This window comes from Cyanidioschyzon merolae, chromosome 17 (genome assembly GCF_000091205.1).
Source record: "Cyanidioschyzon merolae strain 10D DNA, chromosome 17, complete genome".
Taxonomy (NCBI): domain Eukaryota; phylum Rhodophyta; class Bangiophyceae; order Cyanidiales; family Cyanidiaceae; genus Cyanidioschyzon; species Cyanidioschyzon merolae.
The window spans coordinates 922,139-943,321 of NC_010143.1; the positions used below are offsets into that span (position 1 = coordinate 922,139).

The 21,183-nt window shown below is 55.0% G+C and overlaps 8 protein-coding genes and 1 non-coding gene across 9 annotated transcripts; 4 read left to right on the top strand and 5 right to left on the bottom strand.

Annotated features, from left to right (window-relative positions):
• Window positions 1–2,055: 2,055 nt before the first annotated feature.
• Window positions 2,056–3,441, top strand: CYME_CMQ355C (hypothetical protein; the record flags this gene model as incomplete). Its single annotated transcript, XM_005538190.1, has 1 exon — window positions 2,056–3,441. One exon carries the CDS (start codon window positions 2,056–2,058, stop codon window positions 3,439–3,441), a length of 1,386 nt encoding a protein of 461 aa, XP_005538247.1.
• A 583-nt stretch (window positions 3,442–4,024) lies between these two features.
• On the bottom strand, window positions 4,025–6,124 carry CYME_CMQ356C (hypothetical protein; the record flags this gene model as incomplete). The annotated part of the gene is made up of 1 exon (XM_005538191.1): window positions 4,025–6,124. The coding sequence occupies one exon, from the start codon at window positions 6,122–6,124 to the stop codon at window positions 4,025–4,027; it is 2,100 nt and encodes a 699-aa protein (XP_005538248.1).
• A 1,686-nt stretch (window positions 6,125–7,810) lies between these two features.
• Window positions 7,811–8,634, bottom strand: CYME_CMQ357T. The gene has a single exon (XR_002461575.1). It is a non-coding gene; the product is annotated as a hypothetical transcript (transcript).
• A 128-nt stretch (window positions 8,635–8,762) lies between these two features.
• Window positions 8,763–9,536, top strand: CYME_CMQ358C (similar to candidate tumor suppressor; the record flags this gene model as incomplete). Its single annotated transcript, XM_005538192.1, has 1 exon — window positions 8,763–9,536. One exon carries the CDS (start codon window positions 8,763–8,765, stop codon window positions 9,534–9,536), a length of 774 nt encoding a protein of 257 aa, XP_005538249.1.
• A 946-nt stretch (window positions 9,537–10,482) lies between these two features.
• On the bottom strand, window positions 10,483–11,721 carry CYME_CMQ359C (mannose-6-phosphate isomerase; the record flags this gene model as incomplete). The annotated part of the gene is made up of 1 exon (XM_005538193.1): window positions 10,483–11,721. One exon carries the CDS (start codon window positions 11,719–11,721, stop codon window positions 10,483–10,485), a length of 1,239 nt encoding a protein of 412 aa, XP_005538250.1.
• A 417-nt stretch (window positions 11,722–12,138) lies between these two features.
• On the top strand, window positions 12,139–12,651 carry CYME_CMQ360C (hypothetical protein; the record flags this gene model as incomplete). Its single annotated transcript, XM_005538194.1, has 1 exon — window positions 12,139–12,651. The coding sequence occupies one exon, from the start codon at window positions 12,139–12,141 to the stop codon at window positions 12,649–12,651; it is 513 nt and encodes a 170-aa protein (XP_005538251.1).
• Window positions 12,652–12,683: 32 nt separating this feature from the next.
• CYME_CMQ361C (hypothetical protein) lies at window positions 12,684–13,805 on the bottom strand (the record flags this gene model as incomplete). The annotated part of the gene is made up of 1 exon (XM_005538195.1): window positions 12,684–13,805. One exon carries the CDS (start codon window positions 13,803–13,805, stop codon window positions 12,684–12,686), a length of 1,122 nt encoding a protein of 373 aa, XP_005538252.1.
• Window positions 13,806–14,951: 1,146 nt separating this feature from the next.
• Window positions 14,952–15,389, bottom strand: CYME_CMQ362C (hypothetical protein; the record flags this gene model as incomplete). Its single annotated transcript, XM_005538196.1, has 1 exon — window positions 14,952–15,389. One exon carries the CDS (start codon window positions 15,387–15,389, stop codon window positions 14,952–14,954), a length of 438 nt encoding a protein of 145 aa, XP_005538253.1.
• A 1,195-nt stretch (window positions 15,390–16,584) lies between these two features.
• On the top strand, window positions 16,585–19,908 carry CYME_CMQ363C (SWI/SNF related, matrix associated, actin dependent regulator of chromatin, subfamily a; the record flags this gene model as incomplete). Its single annotated transcript, XM_005538197.1, has 1 exon — window positions 16,585–19,908. One exon carries the CDS (start codon window positions 16,585–16,587, stop codon window positions 19,906–19,908), a length of 3,324 nt encoding a protein of 1,107 aa, XP_005538254.1.
• Between the last annotated feature and the right edge of the window lie 1,275 nt (window positions 19,909–21,183).

Here is a 21,183-nt window from a genome sequence, read left to right on the forward strand (position 1 = left end):
TAACACAGAAGGCTCCATCGGGCGCGCTACCCCATTTTACGCGCCCAGCATCATTTCCCTTGATCACGCGATTTTATCAATCGGATCCTTTCAGCCAGTATGCTGCATACTGCACGTGCGAGCGCATGCGATTCCAGTAAACAGAGGATTTGTGGCAGGGAATGTTGTCCATAATAAAAACCCTGTTCGGGAATGCAGATATAGGTTGGCGAAGCATTCGAGAATTTCCGATCTCTCTACGCGACCTACAAGTAAACCGATGACGCGCTCTCCGCTGAAAGCAATCGCTACGTTAACGAAGGTCCGGATCTAAGACTCTTTTGCCATAGAAACAGGGCAAACGACAGAGTCTGTGCTTGCGAATCCTGTAATGGATATATAGCTGCTGTGGAATCTCGTTTCGTCGACTGCCACAAGGAGCGAAGCATCTATATTCCGAACAAAATCCAGGATTTGACGTCACAAGTTCCGTGAACCTCGACCCGAGCTTGTGATCAGGTCGTTTATCGAGCGGCTCGAATGACTGCGCCATCAAGCTGCATTCAAACAAACATAGGGAACGCTTCAGGAATGCGCGATTAAAGCACGCTACGCATAACGAATTCGAAAGCATGAACGCTTGCATCTTTGCATTGGATGACGATATCGGTTATTTCAGCTTCAAGAATACGCGATTAAAGCACGCTACGCATAACGAATTCGAAAGCATGAACGCTTGCATCTTTGCATTGGATGACGATATCGGTTATTTCAGCTTCAAGAATACGCGATTAAAGCACGCTACGCATAACGAATTCGAAAGCATGAACGCTTGCATCTTTGCATTGGATGACGATATCGGTTATTTCAGCTTCAAGAATACGCGATTAAAGCACGCTACGCATAACGAATTCGAAAGCATGAACGCTTGCATCTTTGCATTGGATGATGATATCGGTCATTTCAGCTTCAAGAATACGCGATTAAAGCATGCTACGCATAACGAATTCGAAAGCATGAACGCTTGCATCTTTGCATTGGATGACGATATCGGGTATTTCACGATGCCTTGTTCGAGTGCGTCACGATTCATCTTGATTCCGGCAAGGTAAAAAGCCCTGCGGCAACTCGTCGATAAAACCAGCCCTAAAATACAACCGAGTATCCTGAAGCTGCGTATGTACCCGTACGCTCATATTCCAGAACTTCAAAAGTCAAAGCCGTACATCCAAAGCAAGTTTGTCAAAGACGTGCAAGCAGGAACAAATTGAGCAGCTTAGTGTTCGATGAGCAGCTGACACGACTGCAGGCCCCGATTTCACGTGATCCGCTCCGTGAACTCCTGCGTTTCAGGGCGATTTTTTTTCATTGACAAAACGTTTACTTAGGCCAGCGTTCTCCGATTATGCGCATTTTCCTTTTCTTACTTTTTTGTGTGTTTTTTTGCGCGGTGAGGTATCCATCAACCCCTACCTTCACGTTACATTACCTATACTTCTTCTCGGATATTCTGGTCGTTTCATATGTCCTATCGTGTGTGCCTAGTGCCTGCCGAAAGCGACAGCAGTAGCGCCTATAGCGCCGGTGTGGTCGCTGCACGGAGACAGAACGACGTTGCCGTACCACACAGAGGGCGTCGGCTCGAGGGTTTCCGGGCGATGCTCTGATCGGCCGCGCACAATGGATGGACATGAAAATCCATTTTTGTATAGTCTCCACGAGTGCGCCGTTTGCGAGCGATGAACGCTCCGGGCTGCACTGCCGCCGCAGCGACACGGAGGCGCAGCGACCTGCAAGCGCCTACAGACGTCGAAACACATTCGTTGCAGACCGAGTAAGACCATGGACGAGATAAGCACATTGCCACCAAAACGAGTGTCGCTTCAAACTGTAAAAGATTCCATTGCGAAAGAGTGGACGACGAAGGAGCTGCGCACACAGAACCTCAAGTTCGTTCGGAACCTAGCTTTTTTCATTGGAGCGATCTACGTTTTTCGCAAGTACGGCAAGTGGATGGAAATCTAGTCCAGCTCACCTACCGTGCTAAAACACACTTGTGCGAGTGTGTTCTATAATATGGAGCAGGTATCAGGGACAGAGTCGCCGGCGAGGAGGCAGGGTTCTGTTCCTCCACAGCTTGAGTCAACGGCGGCAGGTTTCCCGGCCGCAGGCCACCGGGACGCTCCGGCATTCGCAACGCTCGGCGCGCTGGCACGTGAACGCATTGCACGGACAAGCGTTTCGCACCGGCAGCTTGCCCGTGAGAGCGGCAGCGTGTCCGAAGAAAGTGAGCGGCGCCCCAGTGCTGATGCACTTGCTTGGCAGCACTGCTGCTGGCGGGCGCCGACTGAGCGTTCGGACGCCGTAGCGCTCTTCAGTTTGTCGGAGGTGTTCCTATTGATCCGGAGTGAGTACGCGCCACAGTCTGTTTATGGGTGGCTAATGCTGACGCATATGCTTCGAATGCCACCGGAAACGCTCGCTCGCGAGGCTGTGATCGACCCGGAAATCAGAGCAGAACAGGCATCAGTTGGCGACGAAAATAGGACGTATGGTGGTTTTCTGGAGCTTGTGCTTTTCATGCACGTGGGGGTCGCTTTGCGGGATGCACTGCACTCGCGAAATCGCAACGTGAACGAGGCTGCCCTGGAATGTCTGGCGCATTTGCTGCATCGTCTCTTCGATAGCGACGTGCTTGCTTTTGTTGACGGGTGTGTCTTCGAAGATGACAAGGACCAGATAGGCGACGATTACAATGAAGAGGCATTGATAGACCTTTGGGCTTCCATGGAGCTCCGGAACGACTCCGATAACCCGAGCTCCCGCGCCAAACATGGAGACAACGACAACGATACCGTTGATGAGGATGCAGAGGTCGGTGCTGCCGGTTCCACCGCCATGGGCAGCAATCTCTATGAAGACTACCGCCCTACGTCCCATGACTGGGTTATCGAAATGGTGACCACCGGTCTGGTTCCGGTTCTGCTCGGACTTTTCCAGAGCAAACTGCGACAGCATGTGATCGATCCCCGGGTAACCAGATTGAGTTACTTCCTGATATGGGTGCTGCACCCGTGTCTACGACTAGATGAGGGCGCGAGCATCTTGAAACAATTGCTCTCCATTGCACTTGCTTTGCTGGAACGTGTCGGATCCGCTGAACCCCAGCAGACTACCAACAGCGAAACGGGACCTTTGGCGGCGGCAGCGCAGTCGGCCCTGATGCATAGCCTACGAGCAGCCGCCGTACTTGCCATGGATGAGCGTCTCGACATCGAGGAATCTGTCCAACACGTAATGGAGGCGAAGCTTCAGCTATGGTTGAATCACTTGGACCTTGAAAACAAGCTGGGACGCCAAGTTGCGAGAAGCATGCAGGCGCTCGTGTCCATCATGACACGAAACCGTCGCCAAGTAACAAGTTTGTCGCAGTCCGTAAACAATGAGCTTCAGTACTCGTGAGCAGGCTCGGCGGCCTGGCAAACGTATTGCGGCCTCGGGGGCCGCAAGAAGCCGCGATGGCGATGCACGCCCGGGAAACGCCAGCGCCTTTCTGTGCGCTGCTTTCCAGCAGGAGATCACGTGGCGACTCCTGGCTACTGGCCGGTAGCCGGATACTTGTAGCTGATACTTGTTTATCGGTACCGCGCGCTTGTCTCCACTGCACCGTTACACATACCGCCCGAAGGCCGATGAGACTCACTCGACAACGCGCATCGTGGAGCATACGCTTTGCAATGCATTTCGAATGAAGGTCATGGAGCTCGCGCCCCATTGATGCAGGTACTTGAACCGCGAACCCTTATGGTGGCCATAGAATCGGTAAGGCGGGCGTTACCGACGCGAGGCATCCACGACGCTGAACGGGATCTCGCAAACGCACCTTTCACGGCGGCATTCGGATACCGAAAGCTACGAGGCGTACTCCCTTGTGACTGCGATCCCGACACGATCCCCGGGAACAAGGAGCGCAGCCCTGTTCGGACCACACACAATGGAACGAAATGCCCAACACCCGTGCCTTGTTGCAGAAGTTGATCGCGTATCAGACAGACAGGCAGGCTTCCGCGTTGTCCGGCGAAGCGCTCTCGAAAACGTCCCATAGAAACTGCTGGGCAGGTTGAACGACTGCGGAAACGGTATCACTGTGTATGGCGCTGAGGACGGCGTGTGCAACGTCACCGGCACGCACCTGCACGAATGTGGTATGCGTCTCGGGGTCGTGCGCGTTCCCGCAACCTTCCTCGACACCAGGACCTGAGACGCTTACAAGAGGGGCTCGCGTGGGAACCGCATCCTTCGATGGTTGACTGCTGGAGCGCATTCGTTGTCTGTAGAGCGCCACAAGTTGTCTTGTGGGTTGGTCAAGACGATCCAGGTAGCCGACTTGTTCAAAACTCGACAAGGCAACTTGGTGAACCAGGAAAAGTACCAACCACGGAAAGCGGGGCAGTGAACGCCACACCATAGCACGTTGCATCAACAGGTCAATGTACGTATGCTGCGCAGTGACCGAATCGTCCACAGGTTCCAGGAGCAGGTGCCAGCGCAGGATGCCGCCGCTTGGGGTGTGTACGCCCACCCCGCCAGCATCAATGCCACGTTGAAGTGGCAGACACAGAAGCGCCCCATCGAGAACACCATAATCATCTCCGCTTGCATCCAAGATCTGCTTGCATAGCGTGGCTCGCGTCAGTCGGGTGCGCGATGTTCGCGATGCCTGACCAAGCTCAAACATCAGTTGGGTAAGCAGCGAGACCACAGCACGCTTATACGCTGCTCCGTGGGCGTTGTCGAAGATGACCGCTCTGAGGGTCTGCATCGCGAGTTCCCCGCAATGCTCTGCGAGCAGGAGCGCGTCATCAGCCGCATACGAAGTATGACGCGCGTCTAAACCCTCACTAAGGCGAAATTCGTGCAAAGGACGTACCAGACGCTCATAAAAACCAGCAGCAAAAGAAGCACCCGCATGGAAAACGGCAGATGCATTCGTTTCTGCTTGCCGTGGCGGTATTCGCACATTCCACAACTTGCTCTCACTGCAGCATATGAGGAACATCAGTTCCCACGCCCTCAGCGTTGATAATCGTTGCAGCAGTCCCAGACCTGGTAACTCCGTCATGAGTTCTATGATATTCAGGAGGTCTCCGAAGTAGGCAAGTGCGCGCGTTTGATCGTCAAAAGCTGCTGAAGCGCGACGAAAGCCTTCGAAAAGCATGAAAGCCACACAAGTCGCTGAGGCAAACCACGGTGACGCGGGCTCCCTGAGTCGGACCGCCGCTCGCCACCGCTGGATCGCGATCATGCTATGCAGAACGTGCTCATGACGCCTGCACGGGACGCTTGGTCTTGCGGTTCTGTCCATGGAGCCTGAACGCTCTGCGTCTGTTAACAGACAAAGGCTCGAAACTAGGACGTGCCAAATCTCGACCAGACCAGGTTCTACTTGTAGGTTGCGAAAGCGCTCGACGAAAAAAGCGGCATCCGATAATTGGATGGCCTCTCGAAGCAGCGAGTTTAGGACGAAACGGCTGCTCATGTCTTCTGTGGGTATCGGAAAAGGTTCTCTATGCGTTTGGGGATATCGCACGGGTGCGCCACGGAGCGAGACACGTGCTCGTTCGCTGCGACTGTCGGCTATGTCAGGCCGTTCGTCCATGCTCCACGTTACGGGTAACTTAGAACCGGTCCCCGTTGCAATGGTATCCTGCGAAGGCGCCAGTATACCTTCGGAAACCTCTGCGGAATACTTTCCATGAAGCCAAAGCAGCATATCTATTGCAGTTCGTAGTCGTACCACGGCATAGTACGGTAGGTAGTAACGAGCACCCCGCAGCTGATCCCGTGAAAGCCGCCCAGCGTCGGTGCGAGCATCTCGGGGACGTTCCGATAGAACATTGAAAACTTCCTGAACAAGGCGCTGCAGTTGCTCCACCTCGGTGCCAGAGGATAGCACGAACGCAGGTGCGAGCCCTTCGGCAGACGCTTCTCGCTGCTGGGAAGCGTACGCTGCTCCTAGACGCTCACGCTGCCGTCGATAGTGTTGGCGCTCAGCGAGCGCCTCCGATAAGCGTTCTCGAAACGCTTTCAGGTGTCGCCAGTGTGCCGGGATGGAGGGCCACAGCTTGTCGCTAACACTGGCCATACGTTGCCCGACTGCGTGCTCAGTGGGCGTCACTGCAAGCAACGCTGGTACAGATCCACCGTGAAACCAGACTTTTCCAACGATTGTGAACGACGAAGTGGTGAGATATGTTTGTCCGGGTGGCGCTCGAAGCTAGCCCGCACCAGGCCCTGGACTACCGGCATGCGTCTATTGCCAGTCGCATGCGTCATTTTTTCGTAGTGCGCATCAGAGCATCCACGTTCAGAACAAGAGACGATTTCGTTCAAAGTGCGGCGGAATCAGGGCCTCGTGAATACGTGGCGAGGTTGAGATACCTGCTGCGATGGTTTATTCGTTTGCAACTTTTGCTCGCCGCAGACTACGCCTATTTCAGCGTAAAACAAGATAGGTTGCGTGATACGAATACATACGTTCAGGTGTTGGACGCTACCAGCTGTCATCAATACCAGCCTTTGCTGGCGTTTTCTGCATCTGGATTGTTTTCCGATTCCTTATCTCCGACTTTGAATGCGTCGGTCTGTCGTTTCGCGCCACGTCTCCTGTCAGAAGTAGAAGGATGTCGACGGCAGCGTTAAGGTTCTACTTCGCTGCATCCGGCTGTTGTCAACAAATTGCATACACAGACGCGAGCTGCGATCTATGCTTCGCTTGTGATTTGCCTGTTCTTTAGTTACAGTCTCAGTGCGCGCTTCGCAGCGGTACCACTCGAATGCAGGCAGGTGGTCGTTTCTGTCGACGGCACGTCATCCTCCTCCGAGAGGCATTCTGTGGTGCGCGAGGGCCTTCTTCACCGCTCGTTACGTGCCCTTGACGGAACCAGAAGGCTCATCTCGATGCTTTCCTCAGTTTCCGCGCCTGGTGCCATACTATACAAGGAGGGGCTTCTCCTTGGCTATGCTCTCTGCGAGTATTCTTCCCGCTGGACGTGCAAGCCCGCGCTATTCCACTCAATGGATAATTTATGGGTTGCTATGTTACTAATGATGAAATATGTAATGCAACGAAAATCCAGAATTACGTGGAAGAACTCGAGCAGTGTCGATCCGTCCTTGCTCCCTTCGTGCACAGCGACGATTCACCCTCGCGTGGAAGCCATGTCGGCGATGACTCAAGTCCGAGTCCGCGACCCTTTTCCACCTAAACAGAGGCGACGGCAGCATCTGCGGCATATCCCATGACAGGTACAAGAAAGCTGTGGAATGCAGTTCCACCGATGGCAGCGACGAGATGGAGATTCTCTCTTCCAAACAGGGTCGATTTTTTGTCGTGACAAGATCAGCGAACTCTCAGAATGAACTCATGTTGAAGCCGTCTAGGGACCGCGTCAATTTCTGGTCGTCAATCCAGTAGCGCGAACAGTTGCGTTCACGAGTTGCCATGAAAAAGAAAGCTGAAGCACTTGAAGAAGCGTGATTTGGGCATCTTTTTCATCACGAACTGAAAGGGGTCGAGTCTTTTACTGTTTGACCAGATGATCAGATCAGTCGTTTTACGAAGCCTTTTTCAAGGGCGTCAGGAATCATCTTGGTTCCAATAATGTATCGAATTCCAGAGGCAGAGCGTCGAAGGCGTCTCTCCGAAAAGACCACCGTGCATCGAAAAACTGCCTGTGAATCCGTGAGCCCCGATTACGGTACAAAAATCATTGGGGTTGTACGTCTAAAAAAGTTCGGAAAAATTCATTTGATATGAAAACAGCTAGCAGTTCAGTGTGCGATTTTAGTCCGACATGAATGTAGTATTCACGCCAAAAGGAAGCGTCTATTGCAGCAGTTTTCTCCGGAACGCTGCGTAATGCTAAATCTGGTTTCCGTCCTTTCCTAAAGCATCGCTATCAGTCTCAGCTTCAGAGCTGCGCCTCCATGTGGCTCCCAGAATGGAGAGCTGATTCTCTGCTGCCAATCTAATCGTGAAAACAATGGGCAGTACTTGCATTCGCCTCAGAGGGAGCCCCTCCAGGGAAGCGCATACGTTTTGGAAACGTTCAATCAGCGTGGCCGCTAGCTGAGGCACCGAACACTGCAGAACCGTTTCGGCGAGAAGTGGAGTGCTCATCCCCATCTTGGGAGTTTACACTCAGTACACGAACTCTAACAAGATAGCCACGCGAAGAGGTACACCCTCTGCACGTTTTCGACGGCACTACAAGTGACCGGCGATACCTCTATCCCAACGTTGCTTTTGAGCACGAACTTGCTCCAGCGCTGCGGCTCGTGAGACAAACGCTTCATTCGCTGGGAGCAGCATAATTTGAATTTCACTCGGGGAAACGGCTCGTGGGGCACCTTCTTCGCTCTGCAGCCTTGCCAGCTGCAAAACTCTTCACAGGTGCGACTTGTTCTTGCGAGGAGCCCTATCGCGCCGTACAGGTCGCTGGCTCGCGCTCCCGCAACTCGGAGCTCAAACTCTGCCTATTGAAACCTCACTTCTCTCCCAATTACAAGACCCCCAGATTCCACGACAAAGTCCCAGTGCCTGAAACGCGAGTCGGCACCAGTGATTCACCCAATTCACTCACTGCTTATCATGAAAGCTGGAGAGAAGGCGCACAGCGCGCGATCTCTCCATCGGCGAGCGTCAGCGAGCTGCTCGAGACGCGAACCCCTGTGGCAGAACGTCGATTGGGAACGTTCTTTGGTCTGGTGTGGCTCGAGGTATGGCGTACCGCGGACTTCACGCCTTGTCACAGCCAGCTTATTTAGAGGACTTTATAAACTCAGTTTCGAACCTTCCCCAGGAGTTACGCGACAAATATGGACGAATGGGAGAGCTCGATGCGCTCGTGCAGCGGTTGAAGAACGAAGCTGACGCGCTCGTTCGGGAGCTGCTGCGAAAGCCTGGCAGTTCAGACCCCGACCGAGGTCGCGACACCACTTCGCTGCAGCAAATGGGAACAAAACTTGAGCAGCTGCAAGCTCAGTGTGTAAAGCTCAATCAGGAGAAATTGCAACTCGCCGAGACGGCGTACAACACGGTGGACCAGCACGTGCGAGACTTGGACACAAAACTGCGGGAATATGAGGCATACCTGCGCCGGGAAGGCCAGTGGCCCGACGACCTTCAGAGCCTGGTTGTGAACACCGACCATACGAAAATGGCGTCGATGAAGAACGCTGCTGCTGCTGCTGCGGCAGCACATACTGCAGCGGCTCCTGCCACGACAGCGCGCTCGACGCAAAAGGCGCCCTCCAAAGGTCAACGCAAGAGTGGCGAACCATCGACATTGCATATCATGGATGATATGCCGATCGATCCGAATGAACCGCGATACTGCTACTGCCAGAATGTCAGTTACGGGCAAATGGTTGCTTGCGAGAGCGGCGACTGTCCATACGAGTGGTTCCATTTCGAATGCGTCGGCCTCACTGAACCCCCGAAAGGCGAGTGGATTTGTCCCGACTGCCGAGCCAGAACAGGTCGCGTTCGGTAGCGTACCGGGCAACGCACGCTGCTGAGCGTGATTGTTGACTGGGAGTATACGGCGCTCGCGCGACGAACGCTACACGCAAACGGGGCAAGCGTACCGGAGTGCGGGCAAGGCGCTTGGGTTTGGATTGCCACGAACCTATGCATCTGCACCGGCGATGCTATAAGATAAATACCCTGTCTTTAGTGCTCAGGCGAGTGCCCGTTTGATGAGATCGAAAACGACTCTGGGAGTAGAGTGAGCGTGTTCGCGCCCTGCAATCATCGAATCGAGGCAGGGAAACGGCGTGAGATTGCGCACGACTGCCGCTGGACAGGGGCGCTCGCGAACACCCTCTTTCGGACGCTGCACCGGGCGGGTCGTCTCGCGCGCACGGCATCGCAACACCTCGCAGGCACCGACGCTGGATCCGCGGATCAGGTGCTTGCTCGAAGGACAGCACACGGGTTAGGCATATCGCCTGGATGGCATCCATTTCGGGAAGCACGTCCGTGGGTGACGCGCAACTTTGCAGCAGAGCTGTACAGCTTTTTCTATTGATTCAGTGAGCTTGAAGTATCGGCAAGTCAAGCGTCTGTCACTGCAGTGTGAGCGCTTCGCTTCGCCCGTCCCAGCGGGATGCATATCGAGTCGATGCGCATACGGAATTCTTTCGAGGGCCGCGGAGCGTGTGCGTGCACCCGGATCACGTGAAGCGCTGGGATCTCGCTGCATGCGCTGATGCCTGGTTGCTCGCCATCCGGTGGCGCTGTGGCCCTGCGTGCGCCTCCGATCAGCGCAGGATGGAAGCGCGTCGCGCTGGCGACGCCATTTTGGCGGGAATATTGCAAAGAAGCGCACGCAGTATATCGACACGTATGCGTTGCATCAACGATGCAACGAGCGCCGCATGGACACCAAGGCGGCCACTGGGGAATACCTGTGCCTGGGGGGCGAACCTCGGTCTCTGTTAGAGACCGTTCACGGGGACGGTCGCCGGGGCGCGGGCTCGGAAAAGCTGGCAGCTCACGGTCAAGGGTCGCACGACCACTGGTGTGTGTGGGGCAACCAAGCAGGCCATTCCCGGTGAAAGGCGATAACTGTGGTCGATCCCGTGTTGGGAAATTTGTGCCTCGCCTTCTACATCGAGCAGGATGGAATAACTTGCTGATGACTCTAAATGCAAGTCCGCGGATTCCTCTCCGTGGCGTTCCAGTTCAAGACACTCGAGTTCGAATTCGCAGACCGGGGCGAGGAAGCGATTCTGAGCATCCCGTTGCAAAATTTGCACCGGGTCTTTGCAGCGATACGTGAGCATCTTGCACAACGTCTCGACGTCCTTATGTTTGTCGGTCAGTCCCGCCCGAACAACATTATCGCTAGTCGCCATGATTTCCACACAGTCTCCCTCTAGGTACGCGTGTGGCTCATTCGGTTCGATGAAAATGGCTTGACCAGGTTCTAACCTCACATGATTGAGCAGGAAAGCAGCGAAAATGCCGGCATCGTTTGGGTACTGCTTGAGGAGTCGTAGCGCGAGTGCATGCTCCGCATCCAGAACATCGGCGGCCTCTAACCGCTGGCGGAGCTGGTGCGCTTGTTGCCGCGAAACGTCTTCGTTTCGCATGAGGGATTCGAAGAGTTTTCGGAGTCCGTCCGGTGCAGATGGTGAGGAGCAAAACGTTTCCGCATACGCCCCACAAGCGCCACGAAACTCAGGGACCTGCTTCAGTGCTCGGACTATCTCCGCTACTGGTCGAAAACCGAGGAGCGCCTCGAACTGCCCTGGTCCAAGGCAAACACACATTTCTGGCTTGTGGTTGCCGTCTTTGTAAAGCTCAGGAAACTGCTTATGCAAAACTTTCGCCAGCGCAATATCCGGGTGCGCCTGAATAGAAAGCGCCCGCTCCACGCTCAGCACTTTCAGAAGAAACGGCAGCGAGCCTGCAGGAACAAAGATTGAAACGGGAACGCTTTCGTTGGCCTCGGTAACGACGGAGGCCTCTCCAGACGGGTGCGCGCCGAGCCAGAGTTCCGCGTAGGAAACGGACTCCGAGACTCGTTCCGACTCCAGTGTCCCTTGAGCGACTGCGTAACGGGCAACCCGCGACCCCATACCACGTCGACCCCAGGCGTAGGTCTGGACGTGGCCTCGCAGGAGCCAAATACCCTGCTGTTGGCGTTTCGCGTCCACGGAAAGTGCCACCATCTTGTGCAGATTAGAAACCCCAGAAGAAAAGTAACCGAAAAGAAGCGTAACGCGGTATGGTTAGATATTGAAGAACTCGTAGAATTGAATATGTGAAATGCTGTTGCCGCGTGAATGGCCGATGCGTTGAATCCTAGACAAAAAAGACACGTCATGCTGGAATGCCACATAGGCGCCCTCAGCGCACGCCCAAACGTTTTCAGGCTTTCTCGTGGAAAAACCGGTATACGCCGAGGACGAGTTTCACAGCGGCCTCACGGATAGTGCGAGCTGAGCGAACGCGGACTGGATTGTTCAAGGCGACTGCACCGAGCAGAAACGCGTTTCCCCGGGTAACCTGAACCCCGTTGGAGCTCGCGCTCTGGCTTTCGTGCGCAGCCAAACGAGTCTGCAATCGCACCCGAGCTTGACCCAAGTATGTGTCCTGGTGCAGAGCGGTTGGACTTGGCGCCCGGAGCGACAGATCGACGCGAACGCGCAGTCGAGTGGCTCCTGTTCCAGTCTCGGTTGCAGGAGCACTCGAAGAGAGCGCCGCTGACGCGCCCTGTGGCCCGGAGTCCTCTCGAGGAGCGACTGCAGGCTTTCCTACCGGAGATGCAAGCTGAAAACGCAGCATTGTTTGAGAAGATGCGAAAAGGCACAGCTGTCGCCGTCGATACTGACTTCAGCACAGCAGATGCGCCTGAGGACGAGTGCGATGTTCCAACTGTTGAAGTGCTTCTGGTCACAGCTTCTGCTCATGCCCAAGATACAGTAGAAGCTGCCGCACCGCAACGTCTGGTGCAAGTTCTGGGCCAGGGAGACGCCGAGCAGTGCCTGATGACCGGTGAGCAACCTCGAGCGACGCCCATGGAGGCGCCCGTCGGCAAGGCTCCACATCCAGGTGCCGCTTCACGCATGCGGAAAGCGAACCGCCATGATGAGCCTTAGGGAATCGCTTTGGAAAATAAGAGGTTCTGCGTTTACAAGAGCGGCGTTCGGAGCAAGTCGTAGCAGCTGTAGGCCAATAGGCCGTAGAGAACCGATACACACAGCAGGTACTGCCAAGAACGTCGTGTTTTCCGCGGCAAACGATCCAGAGCAAGCATTAGCGCAGCGGTCAGAATGTACCGAGCGGCGTGGATGAAGCCCTCCGCAGCAAGTGCGTCCGGAGGAACAGGCCCCCGTCGACGAGCGTATGGGTTTGTGCTCCGAACTCGAATACGCTCGCCATCCCAGACGAACAGAGGCGTTCCTTGAATGATCCATCCATGGCCACCGCCAAGCGCAAATGCGTAAAGAAGCAGCACAAAAGCGAGCCATGTTCCCGTTCGCTGATACCATCGCCACCGCCAGCCCAAATAGAGTCCAGCGACGAACAGAGAGAGTACCAGTAGCCAATGGCGTCGCAAGGTTGGCACGACGTAGACAGGTCCACCGACACGAAGGCGCAGCGGTGGTTGCCTCCCGAGGCGTTGCATATCGGCATTCACTTGCCGCATAACCCATTCGGCGAAAGCCTTGCGATCCATCCCATCGCCAGCCGGAGGAGGTCCCGGGCGGAAACGAGCGTACTCTGCGTCAGGAGCGATGTCGGCATTCGCTGGAATGTAGAGAACTGAGGGCAACAGAGGGATTTTCAGTTTCTGAAGCCAGGGCACGAACTCGTTTCGGTTCTTTGAGGTCAAGTCGACCATGAGGGTAAACACTGGGAGCTGGCCTCTAGCTTCGTACCGGGCGTTTGAGCGCTTCACGAGGCGGGCGACCAGCTCGAGGTTGTGGCGCATGTATGCACAGAGGCCGCAGTTGGACTCCTGCTCCGTCGCCGTGACGAACAACAAGACTCCAAAAGGTCGCTCTTTTGATCCGAAGACAGTACGCTCCAGGCTAGATGCTCGTCGGACAGGAATGACGCCCGTTTCATAGTTTTGACGCAAGTCCTTCAAACGTTGCACAACTTCGGTTGCAGCGCTGGCGGTAGAAGCTGCAGCAGCAGCACCGAAAGCGGCCTGGTTTCCAGGTGCGCCCTTCGGTTCCACGCTTACGCAGCACATACATAGAGCGAGTAAGAGTGCCGTCCAGCCGAAAGCTTTTCGCGCAAGCATCGAGTTTAATATGATTAGATGATCGGCAGTGTCGTTGCACAGGTAGCCTTGCGCAACTCGAGTAAACACATCCAGCAAGCACTCGGGCTTGTTGGACGTTGTCTGCCGCTGTTGGACCTCTCGTGACCCTACGCACCTTGCAGGCCTCCTTTGATCCAGCACTAGACTGACGCTTTCTCAAAAAGGCCGCAGATGAAAGCACCAGATCTTCGTTACGCTGTTCTTTCTGAGCACGCCCGACGGCGAGCGCGCCGCAACGGTTCCATCTCCAGTGGGGGGTACAACGGGGGCGGCACCCAGCGGACGTTGGCAGAGGCACGTTTCCGAAATTGGTATCAGGTGTGCCCCCGAAGACCCGAATTTCTTCCGTTCATCGTGGGAAGCATTCGTCTATCATTAATTTCATCGAAAGCGAATCGTTTCCGTTTAGAAAAGCGCAAATTACGCATCATCAGGCCATCGTATACGCGACTGTGGCGCTCTCTGGCCGGCATAGGCGCGCGCTCCGACAACGCTGCTATGGGGTCTGTTGATGCGCTTGATTGCCTCGTAGAAAGCAGTCCAGGCGAAATCCAGGTGTCGCCCAAATGGTGACGTCAGCCCATGGTCATTGCATTTGGATTAGACTGGAGGAACTAGCGCCTGCAGGTTTGAAAGTGCGCCCTGTCCTGCAGACGCTTCGAATACGACATCTCGACAGTATCGCTCCGCGAGTCATGGGTAAAGCACAGGACGAAACGCTTCAGCGTGCCGTCCATCCGTATTTCACATGATTCGAGGCTTCGTCCTGAACAGTAGCCGTGTCTGAGCGGGAGGACGCGCCTTGGTTATGTATGCTAGCGGATCAAGTCGTGTCATGCAGGCATCATCAATGCTCAGCGGACCATTGGATAAGCATTTTGGGAACAGATATGGGATAGCATCCCGCAGAAGAAGCGCAGCACTCTGGAGTACCTCTGCCCCGGTGTCCATGAACGCAGGTTCGTGGAGCGCGCTGTGCATTTCACGAAACAAACTACATCTCGACGTGCCATATGGACCCTTCCGTTGCCGATCAATCCCGCTGGCGCAGCGGTTCGTGACGTGCTTTCAGCGGGCGCGCAGACGCTACGTCCTCTACTTCACCACTCGTCCCAGTCCATGCAACTATGCATCCTGCATGTTATTCAGAGCGCCCTCAAGTTCAGCATTGATCGTGGCGAACTGATTCTGGTTAATGTGATTTTGCTCCAAGCCGGTTTCATTCGGCATGATCTGAGCGCCCATGGAGTGCATGACAGCGGCTTGACTCTGGAGACCGCTCATCATCGAAGCCATCCCAGACTGAGCGGTAGAAGTAGCACTCGATGTGCCTGTGACTGGAAGCACCGTTTGCGCTCCTGGTCCGAACCGCACAGAGAAGGCGCCCAGCGGTGACACCGACGCCCTCGGCAGCGCGCTCCAGTCCTGTCTTGCCGGAGACGGCACTGCAGCGACGGATCCGATCGAAGGTTCAGGTTGTGCTGCGGTGCAAATGGACCCGAGGTGCAACAGTAGCCACGCAACAAGCAGGATCACGTTGCGCAACGAATGGATAGAGGCCATTTGAAAGGACAGATCCTAGCTACAAAGACGCAAATAGGTATTGGCGCTAAACGAAGACCCAGAAGTTGCTTTCAACGCTGGGGCACTGACGAGAACAGGGTCCGCGCGTTCACCTGTCGTGAGAAAGAGGACACGCGTCCACCCAGAGCGCTGTCAAGCGCAGCGCACTCCTGAACGCTTAAAAGCCACTGCGCGCCCACGAGCCCGCTTTCCAAACTCTCAGCACGTTCCTCTGTGCGTAACAATGTTATTTACCAGAAAAAAACGCTTCGTCTGACTTGAGCAGCGCCTCGTCTCAAACCTTCCACTACAGAGTTTTTCCTACAAGTCGCATTTTAGCTATTTGTGACGCCCGCATCCCAAAGCGCGTTGCTTCCGTGCGCGCCCCGCACACGGATGCCGCCGCTGTTTAGCATGCGTGTCCGCGGCGTCGAATGCCGCCGCATGCCGAATGAACAGTCTACCAGCGATTGGGACATAATGGACACCGCCGCTCGAGTCGCCGCTGATCCACCAGCACCACGACATGGACCGGGGGCCTCCCTGGACTGCGCGATAGCAAGCGACATCCGGGAAGGCGCGCACCACTCTACGCCCCAGCTCCGAGTTCCATTGTTCATACTTCTCATCGGATATGCTGGTCATGTCGTGCGTTCTGTTGTGCCCTGAGTCTGCAGTGAGCGTTCACTAAAGCGCCCATAGCGACACTGCGAACGCTGCACGGAGACAAAGCGGCTTTGCCAAGCCACTGAGGGGAAGTTGGCTCGAGAAGCGGCTGCGCATCAAGCGTTACAGGAAAACTCCACTGGAGTTTCGGCAGTGCGAATACCAACATTCCTGGATCGACCAAGCCTCTGTTCACGAGGAGGCAGCATCCTCGCATTAGAGCAACGTGGTCCTGGTTCTTGGGGAGCGGAGCTTGCTTCCCTGGGCATTCGTAGCGCTCAGGCATCGGGGAGCGTATCCGGTCAGGTGTGTTGTGATGTCAGCGCCATGGGGGCAGATGGCGTGCGCGCGCTCCCGCGTCGGCCGCAGCATAGCGTTGACAGCAGGAAACTGCGCGCTTCCATACAACGAAGTCTGTACCTGGAAACACTGGTGTTTGTGTCTCGGCACCAGAGACTGAGTACGTGAAGCACTGAGGAATCTTGAATATATAGCAGTGATCCTTGAACGAGTCCAAGGTGTAGTACACATGACGGTGGAAGGCTCTTTAAAGGGCGACGCTGCTGCACCCGTGGCAGACGCGGAGCCTGCAGCGTCTCCTCGGAACGAACCGGAAGCAGCGCCTGGTCCGCCCTCACCGGACACGTCGAGGCGACTCAACCATGAATTGGCGAAACAAAATGCAGAAGTTGCAAGAGACACACAGTGGTCGACGCGTCAACGCCTCAAGTACCTGGTTTTGAGGTACGATATCTTCGCACACTTTTTATCGAGCGGATCACTCGCGAAGCAGAAACTTGTGGAAGCTGCCGGCTCCGTGGAAACCGCTTCTCCCGGAGAAGGAGCAGCGGGAGGTACTCCCGGTCGGCGTCGTCTGACGGAACGCGAAGAGGACGCGCTCCTGCTTGAAGCGGACGAGGAAGGGCATAGCGAGTCGGTACACTTGACGGTGCAGCCACCAGGCATACGTGGAACGATGCGGCCATACCAGATCGAGGGCCTAAACTGGCTAGTCCGACTGCATCAGCACGGCATCAACGGCATTCTTGCGGACGAAATGGGTCTCGGCAAGACGCTGCAGACCATTGCCCTGCTAGCGTTTCTGAAGGTATACAAAGGCATCCGCGGACCGCACTTGGTGATCGCGCCCAAGTCCACGCTCGGGAACTGGAATCTGGAGTTTGAGAAATTCTGCCCAGATTTCCGCGTCGTTCGTTTTCACGGGGACCAGGAAGAGCGAGCCCGAGTAGCCGCGTCGCAGCTCATTGTGAATCGGTTTGACGTTTGCGTTACCAGTTATGAGATTGCGATCCTTGAAAAGGCGGTGCTGCGTAAGTTTCATTGGCGTTATCTCATTATTGATGAAGCGCACCGCATCAAGAATGAGAACTCAGTACTCAGCCAGGTGGTGCGCATGTACAATTCTCAGAATCGTCTTTTGATCACCGGTACACCGCTGCAAAATAACTTGCATGAGCTCTGGGCGCTGTTGAATTTTCTGCTCCCTGATGTGTTCAGCTCTTCGGAGGATTTCGACGCCTGGTTTGAGCAAGTAGAGGGAACCACTGAGGAGGACGCCAAGGCAGAAATGGTTCGTCAATTGCATGCCGTTCTTCGGCCGTTTCTCCTGCGTCGCCTCAAGTCAGAAGTAGCGCGAGAGCTGCCGCCGAAAAAGGAGAGAATCGTATTCGTTCGCTTGACGAAAATGCAGCATGAGTTGTATCGGTCCCTGCTTAAGAAAGATGTGGATGCAATTAGCGGGCAAGGCGGCGACCGCGCTCGACTGCTGAACATCCTAATGCAGCTGCGCAAGTGCTGCAATCACCCGTATCTATTCGAAGGCGTTGAAGATCGCACCTTGGATCCGTTTGGTGAGCATGTTGTGCAGAACAGTGCAAAATTGGCGTTGCTAGACAAACTGTTACCTCGCTTGCGCGCTGAGGGGCATCGGGTTTTGATCTTTTCTCAGATGACGCGTATGCTGGACATTTTGGAGGACTACTGCTGTGAGCAGATGCGAGGGTATCCGTACTGCCGTATCGACGGCTCGACGGATAGCGAAACGCGCGAGCGCATGATCGAGGAATTCAACGCAGAAGGAAGCGACAAGTTTATCTTCTTGTTATCGACGCGCGCCGGGGGTCTCGGCATCAATCTGGCCTCAGCTGATACCGTGATTCTGTATGACTCAGACTGGAATCCGCAAGTTGATTTGCAAGCGATGGATCGTGCCCACCGCATTGGACAGAAGCGGCCTGTTACGGTGCTGCGTCTCATTTGTGAGTCAACAGTCGAAGAGCGCATTCTGCGCCGAGCCTTAATGAAGCTCAAGATAGACAACATGGTCATCCAGCAGGGCAGGCTGGTGGAGGGCCAGAAAGCGCTTGCTCGAGGCGAAGTGCTCGACATGATTCGATTCGGTGCAGATTCCTTCTTCCGAGCGGACGCACAAGACTTCAAAGACGAGGACCTGGATGAAATCCTGCAACGCGCCGAAGCAAAGACCAAAGAGGTAACCGAAAGCATGGAAGAAGAGGCTCGGAAACGGAGCCAGCATGGGCTCAACCTCATGGATTTCAAAATGAGCGATGACGTCGGCTCCGTCTACCAATTCGAGGGAAAGGACTGGTCGGCAGAGGCAGCGTCATCGGCTAAGAATTTCTTCTTCCTCGATGTGGGCAAGCGAGAGCGCCGGAACACAATCAAATCCTACGATGAAGCGGCCTACTTCCGCGAAGCACTGTATCACGGCGGTGCCAGCGGCGATGTAGGTAGCACCCAACCACAACCAAAGCAGCGCATGCGCCTGCCGCCCGAACCCAAAGTCTATGACTGGCAATTCTTCAACGTCGATCGCATCATGGAGTTGTACGAGAAAGAGCGCCAAATAATTGATGAATACAATCGAACATGCGAGAATCTGACTGAAGATCAGATGCCGCCGGAGCCGGAGCCTCTTTCGCCGAGCGAACGTGCGGAGCTCGAGCGTCTGCTTCAAGAAGGTTTCAGTAACTGGCGGTATCGCGAGTTCCAGCAGTTTCTGCGGGCTTGTGAGCGCCACGGCCGCCACAACATAGAAGCGATTGCTGCCGATCTCGCACAGGTGAAAACCTTCGACGAAGTTAAGGAGTATGCGGAAGCGTTTTGGAGACTGGGTCCGGACCATATCCGTGACTGGCCACGCCTCCTTGAGCAGATCGAGCAAGGTGAAGCACGTGTGGCCAAGCGGGAAGAGATGGAGCGAGCGCTGCGGAACAAAATAGCACGTTATGCGGATCCATGGAACGAGCTCGAGTTACCCGCTTCTGTCCAAGGTAAGGTGTTCTCCGATGAGGAGGATCGCTTCCTTCTCATTATGGTGAATAACCTCGGTTACGGACGCTGGGAGGAGCTCAAGATGGAAATTCGTCGCAGCTGGCGTTTCCGTTTTGACTGGTTGATCAAATCTCGCTCAGCTGTAGAACTGAAGCGGCGTGTTGACGTCCTACTCCGAGCTATTGAACGGGAGAATGCCGAGTTCGAAAAAGCCGAAGCTGCAGCCGCGAATCGTAAGAAGCACGCCCAGGTTCGTAGCGTACGTCGCGTCAAATCCGAGGCAAGTTCGAGCGAAAAGGAAAGCGCACACAACGACAGCCGCACCACAAAGCGTGCAGCGGCAGGGAAAGCGTCTGAGCAGAAGCCCACGGCAAACGCCAAGCGTAAGGCATCGTCAAGCACCGTGACGACCTTGGACTCCACGTCCAAGCGCTCGAAACGCCCCAACACCGACTCCGTGACCGCGACGAGCGAGAAGCGCTCTACCGGACCCATCGAACGGTACGCTCGTCGCAAAGGCACTACAAAAGCAGCCTGAATAGCTCAGAACGTTTTCCACAGGTTAAGATTGATGCGTGGTACGAGTAGTCTTCACGGAAACGCGCAGTGATCGGCAATCAATGCGTCGATTCCCGTTCCGCTCGGAGAACCAGCCCCGCACATGGTGCTCAGCGTATCCGAGCGATCTGGTGCTGCCTCTATGCTGTGAACTTGTGGCGTCAGACATGGTGCTTAGGCGTTTTATGTCCAACGCAACGACATGGCGACGAATGCGTGTATGGAGCGAGCGTGCCGCTCTCGAGACGCGTTCCTTTCGAGCAGTGCTTCAACGCTGCCGACTACCTTGCCCACGATATCGTTGACGGACGAGGGTTCATGGAACAAGAATGGTTCGCCACCATCAAGGGTAAATGTATCTACCCGCCCGCAGACGCTTACCAATCTTTTTCAACTGGCCGCCTGCTATCGACTTGCGCTTCTTTTTAGACGCTTCGAGGATCAGAGGTTGTCCCACAGAGTTAAATCGCGTCAGCTTCTCGGGTCTCGTGTTCAGCACCGCACATCGACTGATGTGGATGGCGGCGTTAAAGTCCCGGTTGATGAACTCCATGCTTTTGTCGCCTCTGCTTGATCTCATCAATAAAAGGATTCCTGGAACTAGGGCCTTCAGTTCGGGTTGCTGCTCTGTCAGCTTTCGGTGCTTTTCTATCGCCGACGCGCTCCGCGGCTTTTTCTCCATCTCGAGCTTCTGGAGTGCACGCCCCAGCTCATCCCTTGGATTGTTAAAATGAATGCATTTCATTATGCCGTTAGGTAAGGACATCATCAGGGGAAGAAGGAAATCTCGAAGAAAGGCGACACATGCCCCGATGTCACCGAGTGCAGAACGCTTCAGCGAATCAGCCAGTGGAATGATCAATACGTTTCACGATAGAAAGCATTCGTTCTATGAGGTTCAACCGCGGAGTGCACGGAGGAATGAGGGGCAAATCTACTCACATAGATGCGACAAGAGCCCGAACGCAACGGGAATGGTGAAATGTCACGTTGTCGAATAGAAGAACGTCGTCAAACGTCAGGGCGAAATCTTCAAGGATCCGACCAAGTGGTTGGTGCTGTTCTACGAGTCTTCTCTACGAGCGAACCCGAGGCCGCCAAGTGAATCCGCTGCAGCCGCACCAGACGAAGATATCATCGTTCTGATCGAGTTCGATCGTCCATACAACGGGCTCCCTTATCCGCAAACACTCATGTCTATTCGGATCGTTTCGTCAAAAGCGAGTCTCAACGACTGGGAAAAACAAACTGACCT